The 19,559-nt window shown below is 45.8% G+C and overlaps 1 protein-coding gene across 12 annotated transcripts in view; it reads left to right on the plus strand.

The window, feature by feature from the left end:
- Positions 1-19,559, plus strand: part of CEP170B (centrosomal protein 170B) — a 92,891-nt gene that overhangs the window by 13,983 nt on the left and 59,349 nt on the right. For all 12 annotated transcript variants that reach the window (XR_014561952.1, XR_014561953.1, XM_083730919.1 and 9 more), the window contains exons 3-6: positions 1,812-1,901; positions 6,836-6,914; positions 16,578-16,636; positions 19,342-19,480. Coding sequence is in view for 10 of the 12 variants with exons in the window: in XM_083730919.1 (XP_083587045.1) it covers positions 1,812-1,901; positions 6,836-6,914; positions 16,578-16,636; positions 19,342-19,480 (367 nt within the window). In the remaining 2 variants the exon portion in view is untranslated. The remainder of the gene's footprint in view (positions 1-1,811; positions 1,902-6,835; positions 6,915-16,577; positions 16,637-19,341; positions 19,481-19,559) is intronic.

A 19,559-nucleotide genomic window follows, 5' to 3' on the forward strand; every position in this document is an offset into this window, starting at 1 on the left:
CAGTCTGAAAATGATATGCAATTGATGATGTACCCCCCTCCGCCCCCTCATTTGTATTGCATCTCCTATGCATTAAAATGAATGGCTTTTGCATTGGAATGAACTGTCTGGAATAATGTAATGATTACATAATCAATTACAGTTCAGGTTTATTTCTTTTAAACTTTATTTACCAAAATTTATATACCACTTGATTGTAAGAAAAACCTGTAAGTGGTTTATAAATATATAAAACAAAACGTTAAAATTATTGATAAACAGTTAAAAACAGGTATTTGGTGATAACATTCCAAAAATGATTAAAATCTATAGTAGGGAAAAAGAAAGAAAACACATACAACTTCTACTTGTTCAGATAGGCTTGCTTAAACGAAAATGTTTGAAGTAGGCATTGAAAAGAGCACAGGGAAGGTTCCTGCCTAGTATCAATTGGCAGGGAGTTCCAAGGTTTTAAGTGCTGCCACATTAAAAGATTGATGTCTTACAAGTGTGGAATAATATTATGCAGCACTTGTAACAGTGCCAGTTCTGCAGATCGAAGCAGTCTAGTGGGCATATATTGGGTAAAGAAATCCAGCCACTAAACTGGCCCCAAACTGTAAACAGCTTTATATCCTGATACACTTTGAACTTGCCTTGGTAGCAAATGGACTACCGGTGCAGATTTCTGCCAGGGTCTCCCTCCTATCAGCAGCATGTAGGGGGAGCCTTAATTGCACTAACTCCAGCCTCTGGGTTGAGCCCAACACAAAGCATATTGCAATAATCTAGCCTTGAAGTCACCAGTCCCTGAACAACTGTTTACTATCTCATCTGCTTTTCTTGGGTTCCCTGGCTGCTGTTGGACTACAACTCCCATCATCTTTAGCTAGCAGGACCAGCGGTCAGGGATGATGGGAGTTGTAGTCCCAACAACAGCCGGGGGAACCCAAGTTTGAGAAACACTGGTAAGACCTATGCCGTCACACTGGAACAGGTGCCAGGGCTAGGCACACATCCAAGCAGGTCATGTTGTATGTTGCCTTGGATGCCCTTGGAACAAAGGGCACTGCTCCTAAATTATGATAAATATAGGTCAGTTTACTGACTCAGTAGGTACATTTCCCTCTTATGTTGAAGAAGTCTCTCCTGCCACATTGCTGCAGCTGTTAGACCAATCTCTTGTCTTGCAGAACTGATATGTATAACTCTGCCTTCTTGGAGGAAATGTGGAGGGATGGGAACGTGCAGTCATATGTGGTGGGATTGTCTGTTAGTTAATGAATTCCAGAAACAGATTGGTATAGAAATACTGGGAATTGTGGGTAGGAAGGTGGAAATATCTAAATTCATGGTTCTTATTAGCCTGAATAGCACCGAGTTAGAAACAAAAGAGGAATGTAAATGGGTAATTGCAGCCAGACAGGTTATAGCGAGTAATTGGAAAACTACAGAAGAGCTAGGGGTGAACCAATGGAGGAAAAAATGGAAAAACATTATAATCTTAAAATATCTAACTGTGAAGATACATAAAATGAAAGGGTTTAAGGTCAGTGAGAAGGAGGAGGATTGGTTTGAGAAGATACTGAATTATTTGGGTAGGTTTGAACAATTTGGGGCAATTAAAATGTTAAAAGTTAAATAAACCTTGTGGAGGGAGGAGTGTTAAAGGTATATAGAATTGTACATATGGTTGATTTGAATATGTTGTTATTGATTATGTATACCCAATGTATCAGACACCTGGGGTGTTTCACTGTTTGTGTTTTGGTTGTTGGTAAAAAATTAAAAAATTAAAAATTAAAACAAAACTCTGCCTTCCTTCCCCCCAGTCTCGCAGTGTGGATAAGCAACATGCCGTCATCAACTACGACAAGGAGAAAGATGAGCACTGGGTGAAGGATTTGGGAAGCTTAAATGGGGTAAGTAAGGAAGTCGGCTGCTGGATGGGACGGCTTCATTCCTGCTGGTGTTTGGCTGTGCGTTTCCATTTTGCTTTGCTAGGAGCGCTCCAAAGATCTATGTGCTGAAGGCGATTGAAGCATCTCAACGCGAAGTCAGTAGGGTTGATGCTAATCATGGAAGGATATTGTTGTTGTTTAGTCGTTTAGTCGTGTCTGACTCTTCGTGACCCCATGGACCAGAGCACGCCAGGCGCTCCTGTCCTCCACTGCCTCCCGCAGCTTGGTCAAACTCATGCTGGTAGCTTTGAGAACACTGTCCAACCATCTCGTCCTCTTCTCCTTGTGCCCTCAATCTTTCCCAACATCAGGGACTTTTCCAGGGAGTCTTGTCTTCTCATGAGGTGGCCAAAGTATGTTGGTGGAACCCCTGGGTATAATGGATAGGCCAGCCCCAGCTGTACCTCCATAGATGCTTCAGAGTGTTTGGCTAGATCTGCCAGACGTTCAGTTTTTCTCCTCCTCTTCCTCCTCCTGTTATGGAAGGTCCGCAAAGGCCTGAAAGACATTTTGACTGGTAGCAATGCTGGCAAGGGTTGTTCTGCTTTCTCGTGGATTGAAACAAGACTTCCGAGTTGCGTCTTCTGCTGTAGAACAGAACTTGCTGGATCAGGTCCAAGGACCATTTGCATGCAGGCTTCTTATAGGCATCTGGTTGACCACAGTGAAAACAGGATACTGCCCTTCAACTGATCCAGCAGAGCTCTTCTTCTTATCTTCCCAATTGACGTATTTCAGATATTTCTGTTGTCCAAATTAAATTCTATCTATCCGTATTACGACTCGCCTTGTATTAAGATATTTGGCCTTACCAGCAGCTTCATTTGTAATTTTAGTAGAAAGTTTTGGGTTGCATTCAATGTGCTGCTAAGGTGAATGTTCTGCTGGCAAAAGGATTTCTCCATGTGCGATGCGATGCCCTCCCTCTGTTCCCCTTGTATGCAGCCTAAATATGTCCTAGGTTTACTCACAATCCTCTGGAGCAAATACCATTGCACAAGCCCTAATAGTAGCAAAATAGGTTTGTTGAATACTGCTTATTCCTTTCTATGTGCATAGTTTTCTATAGAGTATCTGTGCCTGCTGGTAAGCAATAAAACAGGCATAGGCAAACTCCGGCCCTCCAGATGTTTGGGACTACAATTCCCATCATCCCTAGCTAACAGGACCAGTGGTCGGGGATGATGGGAACTGTAGTCCCAAACATCTGGAGGGCCGGAGTTTGCCTGCAAAAAAATAAACAGCTGCATTTAAACATTAAACTTTGGGGCTGTTAGAAAGGGAGTAATTCCATCAGAAAACATTTGGAAGTTTTTATCGCTAAAGAAATAAGACCTGACCTCTGAAATAAAAGAAGACAACTTTTCAGAGAAACCATGGATAAATCAGAGGTATTGTTGGTGGTAAAGTATATAAACTTTTGAAAGCTAAATAAACACATTTTTTAAAAAAAGCTTTTCGGAGAAATGAGCTTTGAAAAGTTTTCAATGGCATGAAATGAAAGAACTGAGGGCTGAGCTTCTTGCTGAGAAGGAATGTGACTTTACAGATCCTGTAAGGAAGAGGAATTCTCAGTCAATGTGACTGTCTACTGGAAATACAAGTATTTCATATAGAGAGATACATGCAGAACCACTGACTCATGCATGACTATCTCCCAGACTGACAATTTCCCAGCTACTCTGCCCCTGTATTCTACTGCATGTACAGATCTGGACATCAACACCATCTCCCATAATCGGTTGGGGTCCAACAACATCTGGAAGGCTAGAAGTTCCCCATCCCTGGGGTAGACCTTGTTGCTGGGGCCAGATGAATATGGCAGCTCTTAAACTTGGGTCTCCAGCTTTTTTTTTTTTTTGGACTACAACTCCCATCATCCCTAGCTGGCAGGACCTGCAGTCAGGAATGATGGGAGTTGTAGTCCAATAACAGCTGGAGCCCCAAGTTTGGGAAACCCTGGCCTAACACTTCTAAAGCAGAAATCCACTTCTGAAGCATTGTTTCAAATTGAGATTGGGAGCACAACTGTGGTTATAGCAAAACCACGCTGCACCATGGTTAGCTTCAAGAATGAAAGGGGATGGGGTAGAAAGTAGAAAAAGAGGAAGGAAGCAGGACAGAGTGTTTGAGCCCATGAGATCTCCTTGCTGTAGGTAAGGGACCCACCCAACAGAGTTACTGATGTCTGCAAGAGGCCTTAGCTTGCATAAAAGATGTACCTTGCACAAGGCGCATAGTGAAATGATTTTAAATGATTTCAGACATGTCCTGGTGCACAGAGCTCTCTCTTTTGGCTCCCCAAACCCCCTTCTTAACCTTGTGTGAGCCCCACTGTTTTACATCTGTGCTGTTGGCTTTTTCAGCGTGACAGCACATGTTTGCAACGTATTTGCATTTTAAGGGTGGAGAGAAGGCATTTGTTTCTTTGCACGTGCACACCCTTGAACGAGCAGAGCGGCTTTGTAGTTTAAGCTCAGGGCAGGCACTGGGATGCTGTCTTTGCAGCAGACCTCCAGTAGTGCCTTGGGTGAAAAACCTCAGGGGTCAAATGTGGCTCCCTAGGCTTCTCTTTCTGGCCCTTGGGATGGGAGACAAAAGCAGAGGAACTCAGACTTGTCTCTGTGCCCTCTTTGCACCCCCAACTAATCCAGCAGCCACAAGCTGCCGCTGCGTGAAAATGGCAAGGGAAAGAAAATCTGAATTCCGCAAGCTTTTACAAGCTATGCAAAGCAGAGGAGGAAGATCTTATCCAGCCCAAGGAACTGCCCAGCTTCCTCTGTGCTTGTCCTTCAAAAGTGCAGGCCATGACTTTCTCTCTACAAGACATTTGCACAACGGAGCTTAGATACCCCTGGGAATTTGGCACCCTCGGCGGTTGCCAGGCTTGCTCCTATTAGTTGGCCTTGGCTAGCGGCAGATCCATTTGGCTGGCCTAATTGGAAAGGGCTGTGTCGAGGATACAAAACAGAGCTGCATGTCTGGTCCCCAGAATTCGGTCTGTGTGGTTTCATTCTGGTCCACACAGCGGGCAGGGACCACGGTTAGACCAGTGCCGATGGTTGAATTTGCACAGTGAGATGGCTTGAGGGCACCTCATTGGATGGGGCTACAGTTGCAAGGGGACCCTCCTCTTTCAATGGCAGGGAAGTCATTGCCCATCCTGACATCCTTGGCTCCTAGATCTCAAGATGCTTGCAGTGCTGCCTGCATTGTTGTACTCTTGTCATTTTAGGAACATAGCAACCTAGCTCAGTGTTGTCCACACTGACTGGCAGCTGCTCTCCAGGCAGGTGACACTCCAGTCGCTACCTGGAGATGGCTGGGATCATAGCTGTCAACTTTTCCCTTTTCTTGCAAGGAATCCTATTTGGAATAAGGGAATTTCCCTTAAAAAAGGGAAACGTTGACAGCTGTGGCTGGGATCGAACCTGAAACCATCTGTATGCAGTGCAGATAGAATCATAGAATTGTAGGATCATCTAGTCCAACCCCCTGAAATCCAGGAATCTTTCACCCAACGTGAGGCTCGAACTCATGACCTGAGATTAAGAGTCTCATGCTCTACCGACTGAGCTATGCTCATAGCTGTCAATTTACAGATTTGAAAATAAGGGACCAGCAGCCTTGAAAATAAGGGATTTTCAGAGCACAGGTAGGTTCAGCTTCTGAGCCCCTCCGAGCCAAAGGCAGAAAGCCCAGCCGGCAGCCAAACGAAGCCTCAAGCAGTGGTTCCCACAGCGCTTTAAGTTCAGAGCAAACACATTTACTAGACGGCGGCTGCTCTCTAGCATCGCCTGCTTATCAAATTTCAGAGTCTCTTCCTTGCTGTGATGCCAAGGAAGGCGAAACCACTTTGAGATTCCATGGGCTGCCTGCAGATGTGTAGAATTCGTACTCTGCTTGGGTGAATAGTCCGAAGGCCTCTCTGCACATGGGTTGTTCAATAAATACGGCAGAAACCAATTGCATCTCTCTGAATCTTTCTCAAGGCGGATAAAGTGTGTGTGTGTGTGTGTGTGTGTGTGTGTGTGTGTCAGTCATTGCAGCAATTGCAGTAAAGGGTGTCTGTCGCATTGCCTGGGCAGGGTTAGTCAGTGTGGTGTTCGGTTAGCTTGGTGTTGTTCAGTTCCAGCCAGCACAACCAGTAGTCAGGGATGATGGGATTTGTAGTCCATAACATCTGAAGGATGCCTCGTTGGCTGCCAGTTAATTTCCAGGCCCAATCCAAAAGGCTGCTGTTGACCTATAAAGTCTTAAATGGCTCAGGACGGCAATACCCAAAGGACCACCTCTCCGCAATTGAACCGACCCAAACCCTGGAGGAGGGCAACATGAGAAAGGGCCTTTTCCTGCAGTGGCCCCCCCCCCCCCCGTTTGTGGAATGATCTCTCCAAAGAGGCTTGCCTGGCACCTTCCTTGCATATATTTAGATGCTAGGTGAAAACATTTGTCTGCCCCCACGCATTCAACTCATTAGCATTCTATGGATTTTTAAATACCGTATTGGCCCGGATATAAGCCACACCTGAATATAAGACTCTCCCTTAAAATTCTGCAGGCACTCACACCCGTTTTGTTTTACCGTAGGTCTGTTTCAGCAGCAATATCGTAAAAGCCATTTTTTGTAAGGTCATGAATTTAAGCCGCACTTTTAACTTTTCATTGTTGGAATTTGGGGGGGGGGGGGAGTGAGACTTATATTCAGGCCCACAAATGGTATGTTTGTGGGAGGGAGGTTATTGTTATTGGTTTTGTTTTATGTATTTTGTATTCTCATTTTGTATTTTTCTGTTGTGAACCGCCCTGTGATGAAGGGTGGCATACAAATTTTAACAACAACAACAACAACAACAACAGTCTTTTAAGTGACTTTTTGCCCTTCTTCTCCACAGACTTTTGTGAATGATGTGCGGATTCCAGACCAGAAGTACATCACGCTAAGACTGAACGATGTGATCCGTTTCGGCTATGATATCCTTTTTGGGCGTGCTCTATGGGCAGAATTTTGTGGGGCCCTTAGCAACATTCTTCCTTCCCACCATGAGCCAATCCTGACTTCATGGAGCACCGTCCACTCCTGAAAGTCCGCCATAATAATAATAATACCATTATTGTCAATGTACAACCTGTGTACAATGAAATTAATGCACTCCTTAATGAAATTTATGGTTATTGCACTCTCTTGCAGCCTCATTTTGGAGAGGCAGTGTGGTATAGTGGTTAAAATGTTGGACTAGGACTGAGAAGACCCAGGTTGGGACTTCCATTCATCTGTGAAACTCAAGGGGTGACCCTGAGGCCTATTGCTAGCACTCAGCCTAACCTACCGTACTTTTCTGTGTATAAGACGCCCCCCATGTATAAGACGCCCCCTATTTTTGGGGACCCAAATGTAGGAAAATGGGGGGAGATGGCACAGAGTTGTTGAACTTTTTTGGGGGAGGATTGCCCAGATTGCTCTTTTTTTTGCGGAGGATTGCTCAGGGGGGATTGCCAAAAATTGCCCGCCCCGACGCGTCGCAACATCCGCCTCTCGTCTGTTCCCTCACCGACAGAAGCTGCCAATCACCTGCTCAATTACCGCAGTGTCAGCCAATCAACACCCCCCATTGACACAGCAACAAATAACACGCCCAATAGCCACTGACAACCGTGGCAGCAACCAATCAAACGTGCACCCTATGCAAAATCCATGTATAAGACCACCCAAACTTCTTAGCATAATTTTTAAAGAAAAAAACCTAGTCTTATACACGGAAAAGTCTGGTACTTCACAGGGTTGCTGTGAGCAACTTGCTCGTTTATTTATTTGCGGCATTTATAACTTGCATATTTATTTGCAGAATTTGTAACTCGGTTCATTTATTAATTTGCAGCATTTGTAGCCAGTAAGTAGTAGTAGTAGCTTGCAAACTTCTGTCCTAAGACGGTCCCTGCCCTCAGCCTCACGATCTAAAACATTGGTTCTCAACCTGTGGGTACCCAGATGATGTTGGACTACAACTCCCATCATCCCTACCTTGCAAGGTCGGAGCTCAGGGATGATGGGAGTTGTAGTCCAACAACATCTAGGGACCCACAGGTTGAGAACTGCTGATCTAAAAGGACACAACACACAAGGAAAAGGAAATGGGAGGGAGGAGGGGATACTAAGGCAGTTTGAATCCTCATGGTGGGGTGTGTGTGTGTGTGTGTGTGTGTGTGTGTGTGTGTGTGTGACTTGAGGGAGTTATCCTGCCCCCTCACCAATGTCTGTGGCGGTTTGTATTTGGACAGTGAGTTAATGTAGGTCACTCTGAGGATATGAAATGCAGGATATGAAAGCAAAGTTCTTTCCCTGAGACTCTCGTGGAAGAGCATGCTTTAGATTTCACCCTCCGTCTCTTGGAGTTTTTTGGACATTTGGCACATGAAAAAATGTTTGCATCCTGGCCTTGAGCAAAGCCAAACAGTGGATTTTGTTGGCTTCAGTGGGGAATTCCCTCTGGATCCCCCTAAATTGGCAACAACAGCACTCTCGCTTTCCATCCCTGCCTCCCAAACCGGGATCAGTTGAAAAAACTTTCACTTGGCATCAGCTCCAGAGGGAAAGAATGCAATTGCTTAACTCTTTTGGAAACATCTGTGAGATGGAGCTGCAGAAGCTTTTGAGGCTGGGCTTTAACCTCTTCATCAGAGTATCGTCTCCCAGTTGTCTGGTATCTTCTGGTATCTTCAGCCAGTTACCAGTGTTGTGATCGCTTTCTGTGTGCGCTCTAAGCCAGGATTTTTAATAAAAATTGACAGGTGGATAGACCATTTCCTCTGTGATAGAACCATAGTTGTCAACTTTCAGATTTGAAAATAAGGGATCAGCAGCCTCACCTGTCCTGAGGACAGTATGCGGGATATCTAACAATCCAGGATAGCAGTGGGAAGCAGTGGGAAACGGCACTGGAATAAGGGAATTTCCCGCAAAAAAAAGGGAAGGTTGACAGCTATGTATAGAACCCATGATTTGCCTGAAGAAGGTTCCAGGTTAAATCCTGCACACCTGAGGTTAGCAGGTGCCAGGAGAGATTTCTTGCCTGATATCCAGGCAGCTGCTGTCAGCTGGACTAGACCAGCCTTGTAAATAAGCCCCCAGAGGTTACTAGCCTGCAGCAATTACCGTATTTTTCGCTCTATTGGACACAGTTTTTCCCCTCCAAAAATTGAGGGGAAATGTGTGTGCCTCCTATGGAGCGAATGCAGGCTTGTGCCATAGCCGCGCGCAACCCCTAAGGCAGGGAGAGGCTGCACGGGGCTATGGCTTCTTTAGCCCTGCACGGTGTCTCCCGGCAAGGAGAGGCTGCATGGGGCTAAAGGGGAAGCCAAAACAGCGAGCGGGATCCATCCCGCTCGATGCCTTGCCTTCTTCCATAGCTGCGCGCAACCCCTCCGGCAGGGAGAGGTTGTGTGCAGCCTGTACGTTGCTCTTTGGGGCTAGGGGGGAAAAATATTTTTTTCCTTGATTTCCCCCCCTAAAAACTGGGTGCGCCCTATGGTCCGGTGCACCCTATGGTGCGAAAAATACGGTACTACTAGTGTGCTAGGCCCCGTGTTAGAAATTAGCCTGGTGTGCTTTGCGACCATCTATGGATGCCAGGTTGGCAACTGGGGAAAGCAAAACGTTACTTGGAAGAGTAGGATCTGAAATATTTTCCTTGAAGCTTGAATTGGTTTAATTCTGGATCGTTTGATGTTTAAAGGTATTGTAACCCGCTTTGAAGGGACACAGGTGGCGCTGTGGGTTAAAGCCTCAGCGCCTAGGACTTGCCGATCGAAAGGTCGGCGGTTCGAATCCCTGCGGCGGGGTGCGCTCCCGCTGCTCGGTCCCAGCGCCTGCCAACCTAGCAGTTTGAAAGCACCTCCGGGTGCAAGTAGATAAATAGGGACCGCTTACCAGCGGGAAGGTAAACGGCGTTTCCGTGTGCGGCTCTGGCTCGCCAGAGCAGCGATGTCACGCTGGCCACGTGACCCGGAAGTGTCTCCGGACAGCGCTGGCCCTTGGCCTCTTGAGTGAGATGGGCGCACAACCCCAGAGTCTGTCAAGACTGGCCCGTACGGGCAGGGGTACCTTTACCTTTACCTTTACCAGCGGGAAGGTAAACGGCGTTTCCGTGTGCGGCTCTGGCTCGCCAGAGCAGCGATGTCACGCTGGCCACGTGACCCGGAAGTGTCTCTGGACAGCGCTGGCCCCTGGCCTCTTGAGTGAGATGGGCGCACAACCCCAGAGTCTGGCAAGACTGGCCCGTACGGGCAGGGGTACCTTTACCTTTACTTTAACCCGCTTTGAGATTTGTTCTTTAAAATATAAAGCGGTATAGACATGAAAGTAATAATAACAATAACAATTCCCATTGTGAAAAAAGCACCTGGATATTCCATGGTGGCAACCGCAATTCAGGTTAAAGTGCCATTTGGCGATTAGATTCTATATCTGAGTTTTTAACTCTAGCTGGGACTGGAGCAAGTTGGTAGGAGAGGGATGGAGAGAGCTAGTAAGGGCATGGCTGAGAGGACCTTTCGCCTCTGGCACATGCTAGGTTTCCGTGCTTGGCACAGTTCACTCACTTTTCTTCTTCCAGCTCTTCATTGCCTGCTTGCGATAGTCTTCTTCTTCTTCTTCTTCTTCTTCTTCTTCTTCTTCTTCTTTAGTGATCACTCGTAGCTGAGTAAGATTGTCTTCCATGAACATGGTCTTAACAGTGAGTCCATAAGTGACTGTGGAGGCCAGTTCTGGATCCACACGTCCTTCCACAGCAGGGACATAGGTTTCCGGGTGGGAGTTGATCACAGTGTGCATTTGCCAAGCGTGACTTCTCAGCACGTTTCTCCCTTTCGTCCTGAGTTTGAGCGTCTTCAAAGTCCATTTGGTAAAGGCTGTTCTCCAACTGGAGCACTCGCAGGCCAGTGTTTCCCAGTTGTCGGTGTTTATACTACTTTTTTTTTTATAGATTTGCCTTTCAAGAGTCTTTGAACCTCTTTTGTTGACCATTAGCATTACGCTTACCATTTTAAAGTTGGGAATAGAGTACAATGGTACCTCGGTTTACAAACTTAATCCATTCCGGAAGTCCGTTCTTAAACCAAAGCTATTGTTAAACTAAGACGTGCTTTCCCTAATGTGGCCTCCCGCTGCCAGTGCCCTTCCACCGTTTGGATTCTGTTCTTAGAGCAAGGTAAAGTTTGCAAACTGGGACACTACGTCCGGTTTTGTGGAGTTCGTAAACCGAATAGTTCGTAAACAGGGCTGTTTTTAAACCGAGGTACCACTGTAGTTGCTTTGGAAGACGATAATCAGGCATCCACACAACATGACCAGTCCAACGATAAAGCAAATAGCCTGACCTAGTTTAAGGTCACGTCTGCTTCATGCATTTAGAGCGCTCATATACCACTTCAAGCATCTGTGGTTACCCCGAACAGAACCCTGGGAGCTGTAGTTTGCTAAGGATGCTGAGAGTTGCTAGAGAACCCTATTCCCTGTGCAGTACGACAATTCCCAGAATCCTTCAACAATCCATCCTCCTTCTGGTGGAATTGTAACTGTGGGGTGGGTGGGCAGAAAAATAAGGGATTGGGCCAGGAAGATGATTTGGTATACGGGAGTTCATGACACCTGAGATTCTTTTGGTTCATGCCCTTTTCCTTTTTTGATTTGTTTGCCATGTTGTGGGTTCGAGGGACGTATGACCACAGGGGAAAAATCATCTGGCCCGTATTGATATAACTAAATGAAATACAAATATATGAATTTATATTATTATAAATTTAATAAAATAGTAAAATAATAATAATATTATGCTGGTACTGAGAGTAAATGGGATGTAAAAGGCGAAGGATTTATACGATCTGAAGAGAAACCAGAGTGTGTGCTAAACTTTGCTTATCCTGTGATCTGTACGATGAATGGTGGTGTTGGAGAACAGCACTCTGGTGTGACATGTGCCTCCAGCCTATTCCCACCCACCCCTATCGACCTCCTTTCATTAAACAGCCTTGATGCTAAAATCAGGTCAATGGGCAAAAAATTCCTGATTAGCAAGGCATTGATTTTTAAGCAGGTTCCTGAATTATCCCATGATCCATACCCACTTCTGGCATTTAAATTTTTTCTTAAATTTGTCTACATTTCAACACTGTGTTTTCTAACGAGTGCAAAAAGGGGCATTTTCTCGCTTTAACGTGCTTTGTGGACAAGCAAGGTTCTCTCTCCCAAATAGTGTGGCGGGGCTGGCATTTCAGTGCATCTTGGCAGCAGACACGGGTCTCTCTGCAGGCCTTGGCATTTGTTCGGATCCTTGTGGTGTGTTTGTGTCGGAGGGAGAGAGACGGAGAAAGGGCAGCGGTGGTTGCAGGGCTAGGGAGAACTGTTTGCTGAAATGGAATGTTTTGCAGATGAAATTGCATGCCGAATTCCTGCGACCTGGTGCAATTTACTCCATCCCCTCCCTACCGTCTGACGGGCATTTTCCAAAAAAGCATTCTGTCTGTCCCCTTCTCGTTCAGCTCTTTATAGCTCGCATTGCCTGAGTCAGCAGTGTTCTCATGCAGAGGGCGACGCATCTGCCGCCGCGACAAAAACTGGCCGGTTTCCCCAACTGTGCCCTTGTCCTTGCTCTGTTCCCCTCTCTCTAAAAGCAACATGCACAATCCTTTCTTGCGGTTCCAAACATTCCCAAACAACCTCCCACCCTCCTCTGTCGGTGAAGTGCAAGCCAGCTGTAATGTGAGCTGTGTCAACGTTGCCCGTTTAAAACGGTGTGTTGTGCTTTCGAAGGGGCAGTCTTTTGTGCTGCGTCTATACTTATTGCTCCGGAGGCAGAGCCTGGTGTCTGGGTGTGGCAGACGCATTTTTGCACAATGCTGCTTTATTTGTGTGCCTGCCTTGCCTCCCCATTTCTCTCCATCCCAGGTGTTCTACCGTATACCTGCACACAAAGCTCCCAGGATACAGTCCTATGTACCATTTTAAGCTGGAGCCTGTCTGGGCAATGGGCACCAAATTCATGGTGGAGCTCTGAACTTTCATTTTGGCCTGCTCTTGATTGTGACAAACAGGGAAGCCTTTCCTTTCTTCCTATAAATAAATAAATAAATAAATAAATAAATAAATACAGATGCTTATAGCATCTGCGCTTTCAGTTCATAGAGCCCTTTCTAAGATCAGTTACATTCAATGGGACTACAGTGGTACCTCAGTTCTCAAATGCCTTGGTTCTCAAACGCCCAAAACCCGGAAGTAAGTGTTCTGGTTTCTGAACATTTTTCGGAAGCCAAACGTCCAATGCGGCTGTCGGCTATTGTTTCTGGGGCGCCTGCACCAATCAGAGGCTGCGCTTTGGTTTTCGAACATTTTGGAAGTCAAACAGACTTCTAGAACGGATTAAGTTTGGTGCTTTTGTTTTTGCTATTTATTTTACATTTTTGAGGCTTTTCCGGTTAATTTGTTTTTGTTACTGTGTGGAACCCAGTTCAGCTACTGATTGATTGATTGATTGTGTGACTGCGGAAATGGATAAAAAAAGCCCCCCCAGCCAAACAATGACTATCATCAGTGCAGGTAAGAATTTTTTTAAATTTTTATTTTTATCATCTACAATACTGTCTTATTTATTTTATAGTACAGTACATTGATTATTGCTTTTATTTCATGGTTCAATGTTCTCATTAGATAGTAAAATCCATGTTAAATTGCTGTTTTAAGGGTTGTTTATAAAAGTCTGGAATGGATTAATCCGTTTTGCATTACTTTCTATGGGAAGATGCCGCTTGGTTTTGGCACGCTTTGGTTTTGGAACGGACTTCCGGAACAGATTAAGTTTGAGAACCAAGGTACCACTGTAAAGTTACAGACAGTATGAGGCTGGAGGAGGAGAGAGAAAGGGGGCAGATAGCAAACTCTGGTATTTTTACATGGTGTGTGCATGAGGTTTTGGTGTCAGCGTCACGTGGGTAGGTTCTTTATCTATTATTAGTTTTTGTTGGCGATGAGAGAGATTGAGGGGCCCAGGACATGGTTGGAAAGCCTTTTTGTCACCTGAGCAAACCTGGACCACCCACAGCTGAGTTTCTCAAATATCCCCCTCTCCCCCTCTCTGCTCTTAAGGGTGTTGCCTTTCACCTGCATGGAGTGGAACAGGCCCAGCCAAAGATTCCTCTGGCAGCGAATCTGCCCTTCCCATGTGATTTTGGAAGCTGGACAGCTCAGCGCCCGTGTGCCACAGTGTCTGTGGTGGTCATGGTGGTCAAGGGGGCAGAAGGGAATGTGCACTTTTTAGCTGCCTCTGCTGAGCAGTGGTCAAAGAGGGATGTATGGCCTGTGCAGCAGCGTTCGAAACTCCCATTGTTCTAGGCCAGGCATCCCCAAACTCATCCCTCCAGCTGTTTTGGGACTACAACTCCCATCATCCCTAGCTAACAGGACCAGTGGTCAGGGATGATGGGAGTTGTAGTTCCAAAACAGCTGGTGGGCTGAGTTTTGGGGATGCCTGTTCTAGACACATTTTGCGATAGGGAGTTTCATTAGTGTGAGCATTTTCTGAGCTCTGGGCGCAGTACTGCGCCTAAGATTTCAAGATAAAAATTGTAGAGTGGAAGGAAAGGAGGACCTTTTTCTGCCTCCCCACTTCCAGTGACTCTCAGAAGACTGGAGAAGAGACCCTCTCAAGAATATTATGGGTGTGGGCAGGGGAAGGACTAGACCATGTGAAAAACGAATGTAATATTTTAGCTGCTGTTCATTCATTTCCAGCTTTGTATTCTTGTTATTTAAAAGGCACGCCTAGACATTCTGTTGTGGCGCCCATAACCTGGGTTTAAGGTGCCGTTTAGCTCCTAACTTTCATATTTTGGTTTCTAACACTGCTGTGCAGGGATGGCCACATTTATGTCTGTGAAGAGGCCTGTGCGATAGTGTTGGTTTTTCGAACTGTGTGCAGTAGTGATGACCATTGACTTGGACTACGTGTGCCTTTGGTCTGATCCAGCAGGGATTTTCCTAGGTGGTTCTCCTCCTCCTCCTCCTCCTCCTCCTCCTCCTTTTAAAAATCTTTTAGTGTGAGCAACCCTTCATAGGAGAACTCATTTGAAATGAATGGAATGCACTCTGTTTGTTGCAAGGGCATGCCCTGGATTGGTGCAGCCATTCAGGGACTCTCAAGTGTCCTCCTTGCCAATTGAAGTATAGCTTAATTTAATTGCAGCTGGATGGATAGGTGTAAGAGAACTTGGCAGGAAGGGTGGGGGTGGGGGAGAAGAGGCAGGCAGGGAGAAAGGAATGATGTCATCGCATAAACTTTCTCCTCTTGTGATTCTGAATCACCTGTTTTTCCTCTCTTGACCACCTGAGGTTTTTGTTTTTTTACTTCCTTGTAGAAATGATGTAAGTTTTGGCTGCAAGGTGATCCTAGCTGGTGTGCTGTGTATTTTTTCTTTTGAAGATGCAGTGACTTCCTTGTCTTTATTGATTTGTAGAATTATATACTGTTTTCTCTCTCTCTCTCTCTTTATGCAAATCATGATCGGCAGATATAATCGGGGGGGGGGGTGTCTAGTGTCGAGAGCCAGTGTGGTGTAGTGGTTAAGAGCGGTAGACTCGTAATCTGGGGAACCGGGTTCGCTTCCCCGCTCCTCCACATGCAGCTGCTGGGTGACCTTGGGCTAGTCACACTTCTCTGAAGTCTCTCAGCCTCACTCACCTCACATAGTGTTTGCTGTGGGGGAGGGAGGAAGGGAAAGGAGATTGTTAGCCGCTTCGGGTAGTAATAAAGCGGTAATAAAGACTCCTTCGGGTAGTAATAAAGCGGGATATCAAATCCAAACTCTTCTTCTTCTATATCCTTTCATGTACATATACAACAATAACAAATGACACTTTCTAAAAACTAAGCAGAAACAGAATAAACCTGTATTATAAGTAAAACTGGGCAGTGTACGATTGAAAGTTGAGAATTGGAGAGCTTGAAATATTGCGTAAGCTTCTTAAAGAGGCATCTAAAGCTGGTGTCTGTCTCTGCCTCTCAAACAACCAGGGGGGCAGCATTCTAAAGATGGGAGCTACAACCCATAAGTCCTGCTTCCTCATCAATAAGTGATAATCTGCTGGTCATGGGATGACTATCAGGATCTCCTCGGAAGATCTTAAAGCTCTGTTGGGCCTGTGCTGAGATGGCCAGGGATCTGCTGGATCCCAAGCTGTTGCATCACCTCATCGGGCCTGATCTGGGGCTGATCTGCCTGCTCTGCAACTTCCACCCCAGCTGTCATGAACAGCAGGCCTGCAGATGTTTTGATAGCTCCCCGCTGGCGGGAGTGGGAAAATTTGGATTGCACCTCAATTATAACAGCAATGTTCAGTTTTGACATATGCACTGCATCGCAAACCAGTCTTGTCACAGATGGTGAATCTGCATCCCTTACACACTTTCCCTTTCCAGCCGCTGTACGATGAATGTTTATTTATGGCTGCTTTGAAATCATCTGACATGACCGTGTTGGGAGAGGAGTTGCCGTTGGCTTCTAATAATGTTACAGTTGGCTTCTAATAATGTTACAGTAGATGAGTCCTGGAAAAAAAACCTCTGCCTCTTTCCTTAACGTGTTCTCTACATGCCAACATGTATGTGCTTGAACACATCCAACACAAGGTCCCAGAAGAAGCACTAAAGGTGAGCATTTGCATTCCTTTTTGTGTTTGTTTGTTGGGGGGGGGGGCGGGCAGGATGAGAATAAGGGGGGCTATTTATGACACGCTTCTTGTGCTAGTGAACTATTCCTACAGCTCAGGGAGATTGCATGAGTGGCTCGACACCATTTTCTTTCTGCTGCTTAGCTTGCAAAATCCCCCCAAACGGGCGTCGGGGAAATGGGATTTCCCAGATTCATAGGAGGCGTGGGATCTGATGCCTCTGATAGCTCTCAGAGGGGCTGTGTGGCTCAGTGGTGGGATGCATGCTCTGCATGTTTCCATGGATAAGCTGATATTGGGAAGGTCATTTCTGTGCCTGTAGAGAGTGTCAGGGAATTCTACTCAATATTGATCCAGAGCAGATTCCAACGTATAGTTAGCAGAGTAAAACACGTTGCAGGATTCCCCAAAAATAGACCAGAGGCAATTAATATTTCATCCAGCAGAGCTTTACTGCTACTGAAGGCAAATGAGCATAATGGTCTCAAATCCAATACAATCAGGATTGGCACTGTCCACAAGAAATCCAGTTGCAGCAGACTTGAACTTAAATTTACAATAACTTATGATAAGACTAAACCTTAACACTAAGCATACTATGTACAGAACACCACACCAGAAGGAAGAGAGATAGAATCAATTAGAATAGGAAAGATCTCTACACATCAAATCAATACTTTCGGCGCTAAGAAATGCAAACGGACTCTCGCCCTGCATCTGGATAGATAATATTGGCTTAAGCTTAGGTGTGGGGAACATTTGGCCTTCCAGATGTTCATATAGGGTTGGGAGGGGCCCCTAAGGGTCATCCGGTCCGACCCCTTCAATTCAGGAATCTCAGTTAGATCATACAGGACTGATGGTGATCGAACCTCTGCTTAGAAACCCCCAGTGGAGGAGAGTGAGTGTGGTGTGCACAATTCATTCTGAGCTTCTCATTCAGCCTTGTTGGAACAGGTGTTGTGCAAAAGTACAGATGCACCTTTGCACCACCACTCCCATTTATTTCAGAGCTTTCCCATGAGAAACACCCAGTGCATTATTCTGAAACAATCTTAGATCAGAGTTAATCCCCACCTGGCAGTTCCGTGTTTTGCCAAGACTGGTACTTCGCTGATTATTATATATCTCCACCTGTTCCATAGGATAGGCTGCCTTCTTCCCCTTGGCAAGGTTTTGGCCCATAGTCATGAGCATTAGCAATTTCACTTACTTATTCTTTTAAAGCCAGCCAATGACAAGGTTCTTGTGAAAGTCCATGGCTCAGGCAAAGTTGTCGGGCAGGATTTGGGCCATGTTTTGGCTGCCCGAGCCTGAGAAAATAATACGCACATCGTAAGAAATAAACACAACAGTGCAGATTGGAGATCTTGTGTGAATTCTGTGGCAGGGCACAAAAGATCTACAAAAGATCGGGGGGGGGTGTATTTGGGAATACTGGCTTGTTTCAGCAATGGGTTATAAGAAATGTCTCCAGCCTTCTTAGAAATCCTGGAAGCTGCCATGGACACACAAACACAGCCCATTTCACAGAAAGAAAAACTAGTGATGATCGCCTTTCCGAACAACAACAGGCAGAACACCTACAACCCCCACAAAAACATAAAACACGCACACACACAAGTAGGCAGGCTCCCCAAGCAGGCAGACCACCTCAAAAGTCCAACCCCATCAGTTTTTAAAAATATTAAAAATAAGGGGTCTGAGGGTGCCATGGTGTCTATATGCACTCCCCGGGACTTTGAAGAAGCCCCTTTTCTCCTCCTCAAGCTTCTTGCCTTTTTGCGCACCCCTGCAAAATACTACCAAAATGTTTTGCGTTTCCCTGTTCCTATTTAATCCTCACACTGTAACAATGACAAATTATTAATTTCAATTACAAGGTTCCTGCATTGCAGGGGGTTGGACTAGATGACTTTGATGTTCCTTTCCAATTCTACAATTCTATGATTCTGGGTGTGTTTCCCCCCCATGGGCCAGGCAGTCCCATCCAAGCACTGACTAGGCCCAGAGATGCTTTGCTTTGCATTCAGACCCATGCCCTGAGCCTTCACATCAACCTGTTTGCAGGTGTTCATGTCAACCGTTCCTCTGTGTCCACACGCACTCCCAAGTCGCACCTCTCGCCATCCCTGACTTGTTTTTGCCTGGCTGGAATGTGTCACTGAACAGTGCCGGATTTACGTATAAGCTAAACAAGCTATAGCTTAGGGCCTCACTCTCTTGGGCCACCCCCCCCCAAAAAAAAAAAAAATTAAAGGGGGAAAAAACCCCTAAATGTACATTTCCAGAATATAAGATAAAAAAACAAATAAAATAAAATCTACATACAGCAACAGTGTTTTGTGTTGTGTAGGCTCCTATGATGCAAGTAATGGGCCCCGCCTGCTAGCCTGCTCCCTGAAATATCACATATAAAGGGCCCCATTACCTTCAGTAGCTTAGGGCCTCATCAAATCTAAATCCGGCCCTGCCCTTGAACTCCGACAATACTTTTTGTTTGCCTGGATAGTGGCTAGAGAGTATGTGAATAAGCTTAACACTTACTTTGCTCTATGCAAAAATTGTCTCGCGGCCCCCGAAGGCTTGCTCAGACAGGGAGTGTTGCCCTTGGGCTGGGAGAGGTTTTTCCCCCACCCCACCCTTGCGCTATAGACATTTGTGTGTCTCTCTTTTGCCCTTCAGCATGAGAAATACACCAGCCAGCTGCAGATGAGCTTCAAAAGTGCAGTCATGAAAAGGGTAGAGCAGCCTTTGGAGCACGGCGGAGAGATCGAGTCGCCCCAAGCGAAGCTGGAGAAAGGCGAGAAGAAAGCAATTACAGGTACCTGTATGGGAAAACCAGTTGGCCGGGCACCGAAACGAAACTCCCTGCCTCTCTCTCTCTGTTGCAAGTCTTGATT

This window comes from Podarcis gaigeae (assembly GCF_964106915.1).
Source record: "Podarcis gaigeae genome assembly, chromosome: 1".
Taxonomy (NCBI): Eukaryota; Metazoa; Chordata; class Lepidosauria; order Squamata; family Lacertidae; genus Podarcis; species Podarcis gaigeae.